The sequence below is a fragment of the Syngnathus floridae genome, chromosome 10, assembly GCF_059516105.1.
Source record: "Syngnathus floridae isolate MCC-2025c chromosome 10, RoL_Sflo_1.0, whole genome shotgun sequence".
NCBI lineage: Eukaryota > Metazoa > Chordata > Actinopteri > Syngnathiformes > Syngnathidae > Syngnathus > Syngnathus floridae.
This window is the reverse complement of record NC_142422.1, coordinates 13,837,308-13,851,787: the sequence shown is the minus strand read 5'-3', so window position 1 is coordinate 13,851,787 and position 14,480 is coordinate 13,837,308. Positions and strand designations below refer to the sequence as shown.

Below are 14,480 nucleotides of genomic sequence, written 5' to 3'. Positions count from 1 at the left end.
GGAAAGAGAAAAATGGAAGCGCTCATCTCGTGAATATTTGGAATACGTCAAAAGTGGAACGGAGTGAATCGGATGAATTTTGTGGAAGAAGAAGCGGGACAAAAAAGTGTGGAGAATAAAATATAATGATGATTTGCAATTCCTGAAGAAATTGCGTGTGAAGTTAAGAAGTTGAATATATACTTGGGGAATGTTGCAGAATGATGTTGAAACGAGTTGAATCGGTTGAAAAATGTAGAAATTAGATTTGAAAAATGGAATTTTGGAGAATTTGTTTGAATATCAAATTTGAAAGTTTTGAATTTATGGTAAGTGGGAAGTTGTGGAATAGGTAGGCAAAAGATGAACAGTGGAAAGTTGGAATGGGTTGAAAAATGTGGAAATTAGTGTAGAAAAACAAACTTTTGGAGAATTTGGTTGAATTCCAAATTTGAAAATTTGGAATTTTTTGTAAGTTGGAAGTTGTGGAATAGGTAGAAAAAAGATAAACAGTTGAAAGTTGGAATGGGTTGAATCGGTTGAAAAATGTAGAAATTAGAGTAGAAAACGAAATTTTAGAGAATTTGGTTGAACTTCAAATTTGAAAGTTTGGAATTTTTGGTAAGTGGGAAGTTGTGGAATAGGTAGGAAAATGGATGAACAGTTGAAAGTTGGAATGGGTTGAATCGGTTGAAAAATGTAGAAATTAGAGTAGAAAAACGAAATTGTAGAGAGTTTGATTGAATTGCAAATTTGCAAATTTGGAATTTTTGGTAAGTGGGAAGTTGTGGAATACGCAATAAATAAAAGAGATACTCAGTGTTAACAAATCAATACAAGGAACACATCAGTGTCCTTAATAGTTGGAAAATTTAACGATTAAAAATTTATTTGTCACCATTCCTTCACACATTCAATTAATTTCCACCATTCAATTAATTTCAACAATTCATTCAATTATGCATCAACATTAATTAATTCATTCATTCATTCACACATGCAATCTTTGTCACGTCACCCTGCACACGAGTAACAGTGATGGGCATCCCATCTTGTGGGATATGGGGGGGCTGGCTGAATGTCTGTTTCCAGATATCAAGCTTGATGCTTGTCACTTCTCCCGAATCAGATACAACCTCCACCACCTCTTCCCCATAGAGGATACCAAACAGGGTGTCGATGAGGCTGGAGTTGCAGGCCTGTTGAATAAAAACAAAAATCTAATTAGTTTTTATGAATCGAAAACAACATTTACCAAAGGTGAAAAATAAAGTACAGATACGTTAAATGTTAACTGAAATGGCATTTAGTGGTAAATTTGCCAGTTAATGAGGTTTAAATGTTTATTATAGTGCATTGTGAAATGTGGGATACTAAGCTTGGCTACAATGCAGTGTGGGAGAGTATTTTACCATGGGAGAAAAGTTCTCTCTGCTTCAGGAAAGGAAATTATAGATTACAGATACACTATATTTAACATGCACATGCGTTTAATAAAAACTTAAGAACACACTGAAATGAAACTGACTTCAATAAATGTGTTAAACCGATGAAAGAAAGTAGCCCAGTCAGAAATCACAAATAAATTAGGTTGGACACAAGAGTCATCTTTTTAAGTACAAACAAGTACAGTGGAGCCTCGGTTTTGGAACGTCCCAGTTCTCGAACAAATCGGAATTCGAACGAAAAATTTGGGATTTTTTTTGCTTTGGTTGTCGAACAAAATTTGGAGGTCGAACCTCGCGAGATGAGCCGAAAGGACCTGAGAAAAGCCGACCGCGCAGCCCAGATACCGAATGACTGTTGTTATTGTATTTTCGTTACTTTGAGGATAGTATTAACCCCTAATCATGCCTCCAAAGAAAGCAAGTGGGAGCAGTAAAGCCATCCTAAAACACAAAGAGGTTCTTAAAGCAATACGACAGTGAGCGCCCAGCATGCTGCGGGCGGTTGCGCAATCGGGCCAAATTAAGCTCCCTGCGCACTGAGGTACACTTCAATTTTGGAAAGTACATCAGGACGTTAAAAATATTTTCTAAATTTCAGCGAAGGCTCTGTCACACTAATGTGACCAGCGCAGTCGGCGGCGCGCTACGGTTGGGCGCTGGGTGGAGCGCTGGAATTGCGCGATGGGACAAAAATGAGCAAATTAAAAAAAAAAAAAAATTCTTAAAAAAGGCGTTTTTTTTAGTCTTGGAACGGATAAAAAAAATTTCCCATTGTTTGTAATGGGAAAAATAGATTGGGAACCTGATCCCAGTTAATCTTGGAAAAGGGAATAATAAGCAATAAGCAAGCACCTTTTCAATTCCACTGCTATGAAGCCATTTACTAACCTTTACATCTGTGTAAATTGTAGAGTGGAGCATTACTCCCGACTCGGTCACCCGGGCACTCAGGTGGGTGAATAAGAAGGAACCCCCTACCTTCAACTCAACGAGATTAGCCTCCCGCCAAAGGCCAATTTTGACGGTGGCTTTATCCTGCGTAGTTTAAAAATGCGTATAAGTATGTGTGCAAAGTGCTATAACAGGGGAAGTACAAATGGCTACTTACTTTTTTAAGTGTCAAACTCCGAAATGGCGCAAGGTGGTTCCCTCTCTGGTGCACCATGCGGATTGGACGCATCTAAAGTGGACCAAATTGATATCCCAATTACAATAATTATGTTTGACAATGAACGTGTCATGTGTCTGTGTACACAACCTTAACGATGACAAAAAAATAATAACTTTTGGTACCTTAGTACTAAACAGAGGATTTCAATGATTTTGTGTGTGGGGGGGGGGGGGGCTTTGCATGCGCATGCCTGTACATTATTACACATGCATCATGTCTTCACAGGTGTACACAAATCCATGTGTGTATATGCACATTTGTGGGTGCAGGTAACTTACATCGGTTATTATGCCATCCAGTGACACCATCTCCTCAGGTAGTTTATTCACTACTTCCTGAGGAGATGATGCCACTGAGTTGGGGTAGACCAGGGCCCTGGCCTCTTCTTCCAACTGTGGGCTCGATGAAGATTTTGGAGCCAGGTTTAGTGAGGAGCAAAAGGCCCCGTTCGTCGACACCAAAGTTTAAAAAAAATGTAACTGTTGCCCTCTTTGACGACGGCTGCCAAGTGTTCAAACTGAACTACTCGATAGGCTTTCGTGCCGTCACAGAGGGCAACAGGTGCATTATTATGCTGGCCTTGCATGGACAAGGTGCCATCAGCAGCACAAATCCAGCTCCGCGCTCGAACAGCATTCCTGATTGCAACAACTTTAGCTCGAATCATTTTTGTCGCCATTCTGAAAGAGAAAAAAAAAGAGAGAAATTGACTTGTTTAGTTTGTAGATGACAAATGGCAAATTATTCATTTAATAATTACTATTATAATACATCTGACTGACTTTGCAATTAATTTATTAACTACACATGATATCATTACCATATTCAAATTGGATAAAAATAAATGAATACTACGTACAATAAAAAAAACACAGAATTATTTAAATGTTATACTAAAAGAAAGAGTTTGCCAGCAATGATTTTTAACATCCACCAGATGTCAGTGCAGAGTGACAAAGTCAATAGTTCATGAGTGTGTAGCATATATCAAGACTGCTACATATTAACACTGGGCAATGATTCAATACTACTGATCTTACTCAGTCAGTACATATCAGTGCTTACAGTTACAATGTCATCTGCTATATAATTTTGGAAGCACATTTCATAATGGCGCCTGTGCATTTTTGGGGGGACAACGGAAATCAAAGATTTTAATAAAAGAACATTGTAAAACGTGTTTTTATCCATTTATGTGTTGCGGACTACGAGATGTCGTCTGAAATAAATGAATTACACGTCGTGTATCTTTCCAGAAATGTCCTTACTCCGTAACGCAAAGTGCATGCATCATGGGCGTGGCACGTCCATTTTGTGATTGTGGCAGATGCAAATAGTCATACCCAAGAGCAATGAAAAAGGGGAATCCTCCGTAATTAATTGGAACGCAAAACAAACATGTATTTTTGACTAATTAATTACAAGTTCATTTGCTATATGTGCATTTCGTAATGGCGGCCGGGTTGGGTTTTTTTTGCTCGACGGAAACCAAAGATGTGAATGCACGAATGGTCGGAATTTGTTATTATCCATTTATGCATCGCGTACTACGAGATGTTGAATTAAATGAATTGCGCGTCGTGTATCTAGTCAGAAATGTCCTTACTCAGTAACACAAAGTGCATGCATCATGGGCACGTCCATTTTGTGATTGTGGCAGATGCAAACGGTGATAGGTGCAAATAGTCATACCCAAGAGCAATAAAAAGGGGAATCCTCCGTAATTAATTGGAACGCAAAACTAACGTGACTAATTAATTACAAGTTCATTTGCTATATGTGCATTTCGTAATGGCGGCCGGGTTTGTTTTTTTTTTTTTGCTCGACATATGTAGTTACAAGGGGTAGAGTGAGATAAGCTTAGGCTTCCTTCTACTCCCTTTTGAACAAATATGAATTTACTATAAAGGGAAAAATTATAAAGCAATATCATTTTTTTATGTTCTATTGTACTATGGAGTTATAATTTTCTGTATTTTTTACTTTTTTTTCTTGTATTTCTTTTAATGTTCGAAATAAACAAACAAACAAACAAACAAACAAGAATAAATCAATTGGACTTGACTTGTATGTGTACAAATGTATGTGTAAATATTGGAGACACAAAACATGATAAACCGATCACAAGAAAATAAACAACAGTTGGTGCTTTTTGGGACAAAAATACAGTATGATTGTTTTTTCTGAATCAAAGATGTAATGCTTTAAATTTCATAAATAACTTTTAGAAACTCTGAAGAAATAACAGAAATTAAAAAAAACATAAATGTTTCACTGAATCGATAATTTGATGTGATAATGGTTTTTCCCCCCAACTGAATCAAACTCTTTTTATTAAAAAGTTTAAGTGTAGCATGATTGTAGATGCTGTGAGTCAGACTGGGGGTACATATGATATACAAAAGATAATGTAAACATAATTTAAGGAAAAAAAATATAGAAAGGCCAACAATTGTGCAACTCAAAACGGTTAAAACGTCTAAATTCAAAGCAGTGTCATAAAGAGACAACTCAACAACAAATAAATAAATAATAAATAAATAAATAAATGAGAACAGAAAACAGACTGTATACTATGAGGCTTCGCAGAGGGACAGCTTCCGACAGTTAAAGGCTAAGGTGTTCTTTGTCTGCATGACTGGATGCATGTAGAACCACAGGCAAGACCCAAGAACATACTAGAAAAACATGAAGGAGGTGTTGAGGAGAAGCGGCAAAATTAAAGAGTGCTTCTTGACAATTTTCCTTGTTGGCTACTCACAGAAGAATCAGGAGAAGACGTGTGTTTTGGAGTTTGTGTTCCATGATGCAGGCCTCCCTTGTACAAGTCTTCTTGAAATGCTTGGCTCTCGCTGTGCTACATCATAATATCATAATCAATTCATGTTGGGGAGAAGCGGTAAAATTAAAGAATGCTTCCTGACAATTTTCCTTCTTGGCTACTGTTAGGTTACGGATTCTAGTTATTGATCTGACTCCAAATTGCGATCAACACTTAACACATAAATTGCTATGTCCTAATCCACACACTGGCGCACCTAACAATTTTGCGAGTTCGTTCTGTCAAAGAGAAGACCAGTAGATCAATTAGACCAAATTTACCAATTATTTATTCCTGACAAAGCGCACTAATACAGGCCTGGGTCCCGGGTCCCTCACACTAAAACTCGTGCGTTTTTGTGACCACCAAAAGACGACACATTCTTTCGGGTTGCCCAGTTTTAAAGAAACACAATATGAATATTAAAGCATGCAAAATATTGTGAGATGATTGGTCGATGGCCATCTCCTCCCCATCCAGGTGTCGCTGAGGTCAGGCGGTTGGGTTTTCCCCTCGAAGCCCGGTCTCATAGACGTGCTGTTGTTCTCGTTCCTCACCGACCTTGAGGTGGTCTCCTCCGGTACTCCCTATCCGGGCCTATTCCACAACACTTCGAAGAAAACAAGTTCATGCAGTTTGCCTGCACATTCTTCGGCCCCCACCAATCCACACGAGCACTCCAATACTAGATATTAATATGATTATAAGTTTAACACAACCTTAAAAAATATGTTTGCAAACTCCCGAAAGCACATTTTCCTTTACTACTCACAGAAGAATCAGGAGAAGTCATGTATGTTTGGGAGTTTGTGTTCCATGATGCAGCCCTCCCTTGTACAAGTCTTCTTGAAATGCTTGGCTCTCGCTGTGCTACAACATAATATCATAATCAATTCATTTTTGAAAATCACATTACAATGAAGTCATACTTCTAGCACATGTACAACGAGTATCTTTGTACTATAGAGTGAATGACATGAAAACATTCACATACCTGTGTCCTATTTTCGAGCACAACCTTTTTTTTTTGGCTTTACAAATGTAGAAGTTTGGAATGACGCTTACTTATGTTTTGCTTTCAGTCACTAGAAAGTTAAGAAGAACATGAATCTTCTTAAAATGTCATTCATTTCTCTGGCGAGAGGTCGGTTCTCATCCAGGTTGATTCCCAGGATGGCCGAGCTCCTGTCTAGACAAATGGAGCATGTGGGGTCACAGGCAACATGAAAAAAACGAAAAAAAAAAACATTGAGGGGGAGAGGACATGAGGTGGAAAAGATATTCAAATTTAAAGAGGGTCTTTCATGACAATCGTCTTGTGGGCTACTCACAAAAGAATGAGAAGTCCGCTTCTTGCCACCTTGGTTTGGGAGTCATTGGTCCATTATGAATGTTTTGGCATGCTCAAGGTCTTTGTGGAGAAAAAAGGACAATCCAAGAAAATTGATTAAAAATGTATGATTCTGCAGAGGGCTTATACAACCTTGGCTATGAATTACAATACATTCAAATGCAATACTTTCCTTTTCTACACTTACATTACAATAAAGTAATATGTCATGCCTACCTCTGGCCTGGATTCTGGGATGAGCTGCTTTTTCAGAATGGTGACAAAAATGATTCGCGGATAAGTCATCGCAATAAGGAGTGATGTTCGTGCAAGGAGCTGGACTTGTGCACCTGATGGCACGTTGTCCATGCAAGGCCAGCACAAGGATGCAACTGTTGCCCTCTGTGACGACAAGAAAGCCTATAAAGTAGTTCTGTTTGGTCTGTTAGGTCGGTTCTCATCAAGGTTGATTCCCAGGGTGGCCGAGCTCCTGTCTAGACAAATGGAGCACGTGGAGCCACAGGCGACATGAAAAACTAAAAAAACAAACATTGACTTTCTACACTTACATTACAATAAAGTAATGTGTCATGCCGACCTCTGGCCTCAATTCTGGGATGAGCTGCTTTCGCCAGATAAAAGAAACTGTTAAAATACAGAAGAGTGAAATATCAGCATTTACTGTCTTTTGAAAGACGGATAAAACATGTCTAATGATGAGAAACTTACCTCGTCTGTTTTCTGTTCTCGCCTCATGATTATGACGCAGAAAAATTATAATAAATAAATCAATTAATTAATGTGAAAAAATTAAAAATAAATAAAGTTTAAAAGGCCTTCCTAGAACTCATCTAGAACTCATCTTTAAAATGTGATTGTAAAATCAGAAATCAAAAAATGTAAAACGTTAAAAAGTCTCCCCTTAACTCATCTATAAGTTAGTTTAAAAAATGTAAAAGTTTCCACATTTAAAAATTTCGAAAGTTAAAAATTTAAGAAGTTAAAACTTTAAGAAGTTAAAAATGTTACAAGTTAAAAACTTAAATCAACTTGAGTTAAGGGAAGGCTTTTTGAAAGCTAATTAAAAAATTTAAAAAGTTTACAATTTTAAAAAGTTACATCGAGTTAAGGGAAGGCTTGTAGAAATTTTAAAAAGCCTTGGCCTTCCCTTAACTGAACTTGAGTCAACACCAACCCCCATTCCATCTCAACATACAGGCCCATCCTCAACTTACCACCAAAGACATGAGTTCAGCTACATCAACTCTCCTTGTCTTTACATGTATGACCACCTTTACTCATGATACTTTTTAATCACAGTTTCATGTATGGCTTTACTCACTGTTTGTTTCCATTTATCACTCTTACATGATTTACCTGGGACCATTTAAAAATGATAATAGTTAATCCAAGTTAAAAAGACCACTCCTCTCCGTCTCCCCTTCACTCACTCTGCAGCATGCTTCTCGTGTCAAGCAAACCTTTGCCATCGATAACTACTTTCCAATTCAATGTTTTCTCAATTTGTAATGCCAGCCAGGCAACAGGTTTATTGCTAGCATCAAGCAGAAACCTTAGTGTACAAAATTGGGGTGGATTTCATTTTGTTTGCCACCAATTTATATTATCAGTATAAAGCTGTTTTCGCAGCTATCTCTATCCACATGGGTTGGTAGTTATTTTCTATGTGGAAATTGTGAGGCTTCTGCCTAATGCCAACATTACGTTTACCATTCTGAGCCACCTTGGCCCCAGATCCCATTTCACCTCAAGTCAACAAATCACCCACCACATTCCACCACTAATATTATATACACTTACGCCATTTGATTTCTGTACTCGTTGTTTTTCCAAATACTGAAACACATGAATTAGATTTGACTTACCTTTCACTGGTCAAAACACAGAAAACAGGATTGTGATAGCTGCTGTATGTTTGCACGACACCTGAATAAAGAGCACAGAGGTCGAGAGAAAGAAAAAGAGGTCAAGTAATGAGACACCTCCACTCCGGATCCCAACTCTCCTCAAGTCAACAAATTACCCACCGCATCCCACCACTATTATTATACACTTACGACACCATTCACGTTTCGATTTCCATCCTTGTTGTTTTTGAAAATGCTGAACCGCATGATTTAGCTGAGACTTACCTTTCAGTGGTCAAAACACAGAAAACAGGATTGTGATAGCTGTAGTACGTTTGCAGGACACCTGAATGAAGAGCACACTGAGGTCGAGAGACAAAAATGAGGTCAAGCAATGTGTTTTTGTCAGTGGTAGCAGTGGTTATGAGTTGCGTGTAACCTTTTGAGCGAAACAAATCAAGAATGGGCTTGAATGAGGCAGATAGCATATCTTCATTAAAATCTCCACATACCAAGATCTGATGATGGTCCATTACTTCAAGGTACCGCAACAGATTTCCCAAGCTCCGCAGAAAAGTGCGCAGACTGTTGCCTGGAGGCCTGTAAACGGCAGCGATCAACACATTGAGGGGACCTTCAAGTTTCACCACAACAAATTCAATGTCGGTCACACCCTGAATGTATTTCTTTTCCTGGGCTGCGATGTGACTTTTGACACAAATACTTACGCCACCACCAAGTTTTGTTGCCAAGTCAGGACAGTTTGTGTAAGAATCACTTCGGTTCCTGTGAAACATCGTGTAGCCTTCCAAGCCAGCATGTCCATCGGCCACTGATCCTTGGAGGTGTGTCTCTGTGAAGCACAAAACATCAGCAAAAAGCAGTTCGTGATGAGACACGACATCTTGCACGTGACAAGACAGCCCTTCAGTGTTATGATGGATGACAACCAGGTGATTTGCCCGATCTACCGACGGCATCACGTGAAGGAGGGGCATTACGCTCTCCAAAGAATCCTCTGCCATCTCAGGAAGAGCAGCAGTGATTTCTGGATTTGCATGAAGTCTTCTCTCATCCATATGCAGAATATGCAGACCACTGAGCGAAGTCATTCTACTCAGAGCTACGTACCCCATGCCGTGTTCGAAAACACCTTTCAGCGAAACTGCAGCCTCTGATGTTGTCATGCCTTGTACCTTATGGATCGTGCAGGCAAAAGCAAGCTTAATGGGAAACTGTCGGCGCACCACTCCAGCCTTCTTCAGCTTCTCCTTCTGTCTGTCAATGTACACAGGGTTGGCAGCACGTGCTGTCTTACTCACATGATCGAGTTCCAACCCAAGTTTCTGGACACGTGCTTCATTTGGATAGTTTACCAATTTGACAACTTTTGCAAACATCCCATTGCACAGACCTGCTTGAACATCAATATTGCGTGTGATCTTAACACGAGCACCGAAGGCAACTTTGATTGAGTCCGGGAGCTCATTCTTAGCGCCTTGCACAGGGGAAGCTTGCCTTGCCATTCTGCCAGTTCCTTTGTCTTTCTTGTAGTCATCTGCGTCAATTTGCACAATGTCCTTATGAAGCAGATTCAGCATGGCAGAGTTATGACCATCCACCTGTTCATTGGTGGCAAAAACATGCAGAATATGCTTTGGACACATTTCTGGGGAAGTGTACCTTGTCGCAAGGAGAGCTCTGTCCAGCTCCGACAGTTCATCAGACTTTTCTTTGACCCTGAGTCGGTTCAGCAGTTCAGCAAAGACAACATCATCTTTCTGCCTCATGATGGTGGTGAGCGTGATCTTTTTGAAGTTGTCACGCCAGTGGTCCAGCCGAGTGGGATCGTACACGCATAGAGGTTTGGACTGTCTCACGGGAGGGAGCTGAAAGAAATCTCCAACAGCAAGAACAGACATGCCACCAAAAGGTAAATTGATTCCTTTGATTTGTTTCAACCTGGCATTCACGTAGGCAAAGAGGTCTTTTGACACCATGGAAATCTCATCGATGATGAGTATTTCGGCGATCGACAGCTCGGCTCTGACTTCGTCCAGTTCATTGCCCAGGCCGTGGTACGGGGGTTTGAGACTTCTCGGCAGTTTGAGTAGACAATGCAAAGTTGTCCCAGAAATGTTGAATGCCGCCGTGCCATTGAAAGCTGCGAGAACAACCGTTTGCTTGGAAATGTCGGCCTCCTCAGCCAGTCGTGGTAGTCTCTGCAGTATTTTGGTAGCCTCTGCGTGGATACATTTGATCAGATGCGATTTGCCGGTCCCGGCGCCACCGTTGATGTGGTCGAAGAACTGCTCAATTGGCTTTGAGCTACACACACGTTTTATGCACCAATCTCTGACCTTGTAGAAGACAGACGCTTGCTTTCGGTTCAGGTTACGATACATGTCGCGTAACACTGCGGGATCGATGGCAGCAGCCTCTGTCACGATGGACATTTGTGTTGTTTCGGACCTGACGTTATAGTCCGGGACATTTTCCTCCACGTTGTCATTTGGGTCCTCTCTTGCGTTGATTTCCTCAACGCTTTCGAGTCTTTGCAACTCACTCTCGGGAGCCAGGTGGCACCGTTCGTTTATGACGAGCCCACTGTCCTCCACCTCTTGGATGGCATTGTCAATGTCTCGACTGTGTTTCTCATACCTTTCTCTGTTCCTTTTGACAATTTCGCACACACGCTCCACAGAGTCGTTATATGGTAACTGTACACAGGCGTGATCATGAAACAACTGATATGCGGGACAGCGTTCAGATTTTAACTGGCAATCAGCACAATGAGGCAGGTACAGCTTGAGCAAGGCGCAGTTATATTCCTCCGGATTGTTTTGTTCTGAGTATTTGCAGTATTTGATGACCGCAGGTTTTTCTGTTCTTTTCTGGACAAACCCCATGTCGTTCAGAAGAGGCAAAACATTCTTACCTTTGACTTGTTTGCCATAAACAATTCTGCACGTTGATGCAAAATCAGCCAAGCACATTACTTCAAATTCCTCTGTTTGAGGTCTGCATTTGTATTTGTCTGGCAGGCCAGTCATCCACACTTCATGAGATTCCTGCGTTTAGCCCTCAAGGAGTGAGAGAGGATAACTCATTTTCAGCGCATTGTCACTCGTTTGTACAAATACCACACTGCGGGAGGACTGTTTCATATGCAAGCCGCATGCGCGTGCGACACATTCCAGAGCACTCACTTCTCTTTTCTTGGAGTACGCTTGCATAATTTGCTTCATTTCATCGCTCTCGTTGACATTTTCGCTGCGGGAGTTTTCGATAACCGATTTCAGGTGTTGGCTCAAACCGTGTTCAGCTTTGCTGATGTAGCTGCAGATGTATGCGATGCAAGAGTAGGCATTCAGGATGTATTGGATGTCCAGGTTTCCATCCCAGGCAAGAAGCAAATGGCGGTTGTAGTTGTTGACCCAGCAGTCTTTTGGTTCTCGCTTAAGCACGACAGAACTCGATGAGGCCGTCATGTGCAAACAGTTCATGTACTCGTCACCGGTGAGCTTACATTTCGCCAGTAGCTGAGGCAAAGTCAGGGATGACGTTTCAGGCTCATTCAGCAGACTTAGCACGGGAACAAGCTTGGCATTTGACGCCAACCGATTCTCCTTGTGTTGATCTCGATTGTCGTCGTCGACGGGCGCAGGTCTGATGATCATTGTTTCATCGCACGGTTGTTTGGGGAATCCAAAGCGGCAATTTGCACCTTGGTGTTTGACACACGTTTTGGAGTGACTTTTGCTGTGCATCTGAACCTCTGTGACCTTTTTGTACAATTCCGGTTCCTTCCGTGGGTCCGGCAGCTCAGCCGAGATGTAGCGAGACACAAAATGACAGATGGCTCCATCTGAGGCTTCCTCAAATACAGGGGTACCTTGAACCCATATGAGGCAATGAATGTGAGGACTTCCTCTGTGTTGAAACTCTAATCGGTAAAAGTAGTCGACGACCTCACCAATCGGTGGCGCCGGAGAGAGGATCAAATCTCTGAACAGAGCTTCCACACGTTTGTCAAACATGCGCATCGTTGTCACAGGATTGCTGCATAGAATCACACACTTGGTTGCCCAGTCAAGTTGGGCAAAATTCACTACTTCACCTTGTTGCGCTTTGATGGCAGTGATGACCTCTTCCCAACGCATTTCGGCAGCAGAAAATGTGCAAAAGAACGTGGGTGTGCCCAGCTGTCGGATCATTGCAAAAAGATCTTTGGTGGTTCTCTCCCAATAGGCTGGCGTACCTCTCAGTGGTGTCATGAATCGGACAGCATCTTTGCTGCGCACCAATTTCTCAACTTCACGTTTGTCCTGAAGCATGGCATTGTTTATCCTTCGACCATCCCTGGTAAAAGGCTTACCTTTGCGTAGCTGTATTGTCATGCTCGACGTTGCCTGGTAAATTTCAGTCACAAACTGGGCAAAGAACAAGTAGTTTGTATCTCGAGCAAAACGTTCATCCACACAACACAGACGCGTTTTGAAATATTTGCTTGGTGTGAGTTTTATTGCTCTCTCTTCATCAAGGGTGTTTTGACCAGTGGGAAACTGCACTGGAAAAGCCATGGCCTCAAGTTTGGGAGTCTTGAAAAAGCTTACTGGGTTGTTTCTTTCTGCAGGAGCAACACAGTAAATGCCCTCTGTAAAACTCATAATTTCCTCGGACACATCATTTGGTTGGAGACATGATTCAAGTATCACTCCACCATTTGGTTGATCACCGTCTTCCGCATTTTCTTGTTGCTGTTTGTTACCACTGTTGTCATCTTGTGAGTCACTGTTCATCCCACACAGAGCATCACTCTCAAATCTGTATATCTCCTCCAGAGCTTCCTCATTGTACTCACTGTCGCTCATTTCCGCTTCATCGGAGCTGCTCTCATCATCAGTGAGGGTTGGGTCGCAAAGGTCCGCATCGTCGCGAATAGTTATGTTTCTGTACTGTGGATGAACTTGTTTCAGTTTCATCAGAGCACTCATTAGCTTGGACCAAGTGACAGTTTGAAAAAACTGATGGCCTTTGTAGCAAAGCCGTCTCTTCAGTTTCACTCTCAACATCTGTGACTTACTTCTTAGTCTCAGCAAGACATTGACCGTCTCTTGTACTTCCGATGGCACGCACACCACATTTCCACGAATGGCTCGTTGTTGACCTTTGGGAAGAGGTACGATTTTGGCAAATGATATGCATTTTGAAATGAGGTGTCTCTCCAGTATGTTCAATCCACTCAGTTCCTTTGGAATATCAGAGAGTGTGAGATTGTTGGCTAGAGCAAGTGCAGGCATTTTACCATCTTTGAGGTGACTAAAGCAAGTGTGACATATCCACTCCAGTTTTCTTTCAGCTGGTACGCTGCACGAGGCCTGACATTCATCATCACAAATATGGACAAATTGTCCCGTGAGACAACTTGCAACAACATGCCTGTTTTTCTTATAAAAGCTACGTTGACAAGGGCGTACTTGGTTCGGAAACAATGCTCTGTGGCAAACAGTGCAGACAAATGTGGGGCCATTCTTGATTTGGGCTTTGAATAGCTCAACAGTTTTCATAATCACACAGTCATTTCGCTCCCTACATAGTTGGTTTATGACTTTGTATTTTTGTAAAATCGTACTTACTCTGCGTATTGTTTTAGTCCTCAGTGAATCAGACTTTGTTTTCATTATGCGCCTCATGATTTCCTGATGTTTGAATCGGAATTCAGGGTTGTTTAAATAACGGCGTGTAATGTAATAGCGCTGCCTGTTTCGAAACCCAACATCGTCACGGTAACGTTCTGTGATGTAAGAACGCTGTCTGTTCTTAAACCCAACATCGTCACGGTAACGTTCTGTGATGTAAG

General features: G+C 41.2%; 1 protein-coding gene and 2 long non-coding RNA genes across 3 annotated transcripts; all 3 read right to left on the bottom strand.

Annotated features, from left to right (window-relative positions):
• Positions 1 to 2,231: 2,231 nt before the first annotated feature.
• Positions 2,232 to 3,330, bottom strand: LOC148392635 (uncharacterized). The gene is made up of 3 exons (XR_015860742.1): positions 2,877 to 3,330; positions 2,536 to 2,607; positions 2,232 to 2,462 (listed from the first exon to the last, which is right to left on the bottom strand). It is a non-coding gene; the product is annotated as an uncharacterized LOC148392635 (long non-coding RNA).
• A 1,500-nt stretch (positions 3,331 to 4,830) lies between these two features.
• On the bottom strand, positions 4,831 to 9,757 carry LOC148392634 (uncharacterized). The gene is made up of 10 exons (XR_015860740.1): positions 9,346 to 9,757; positions 8,636 to 9,217; positions 7,479 to 7,500; positions 7,319 to 7,394; positions 6,987 to 7,243; positions 6,751 to 6,830; positions 6,414 to 6,608; positions 6,192 to 6,289; positions 5,360 to 6,029; positions 4,831 to 5,276 (listed from the first exon to the last, which is right to left on the bottom strand). It is a non-coding gene; the product is annotated as an uncharacterized LOC148392634 (long non-coding RNA).
• A 270-nt stretch (positions 9,758 to 10,027) lies between these two features.
• On the bottom strand, positions 10,028 to 12,108 carry LOC148392633 (uncharacterized). The gene is made up of 3 exons (XM_088387121.1): positions 11,827 to 12,108; positions 10,301 to 11,688; positions 10,028 to 10,175 (listed from the first exon to the last, which is right to left on the bottom strand). Exons 1-3 carry the CDS (start codon positions 12,106 to 12,108, stop codon positions 10,172 to 10,174), a joined length of 1,674 nt encoding a protein of 557 aa, XP_088243247.1. The 3' UTR covers positions 10,028 to 10,171.
• Between the last annotated feature and the right edge of the window lie 2,372 nt (positions 12,109 to 14,480).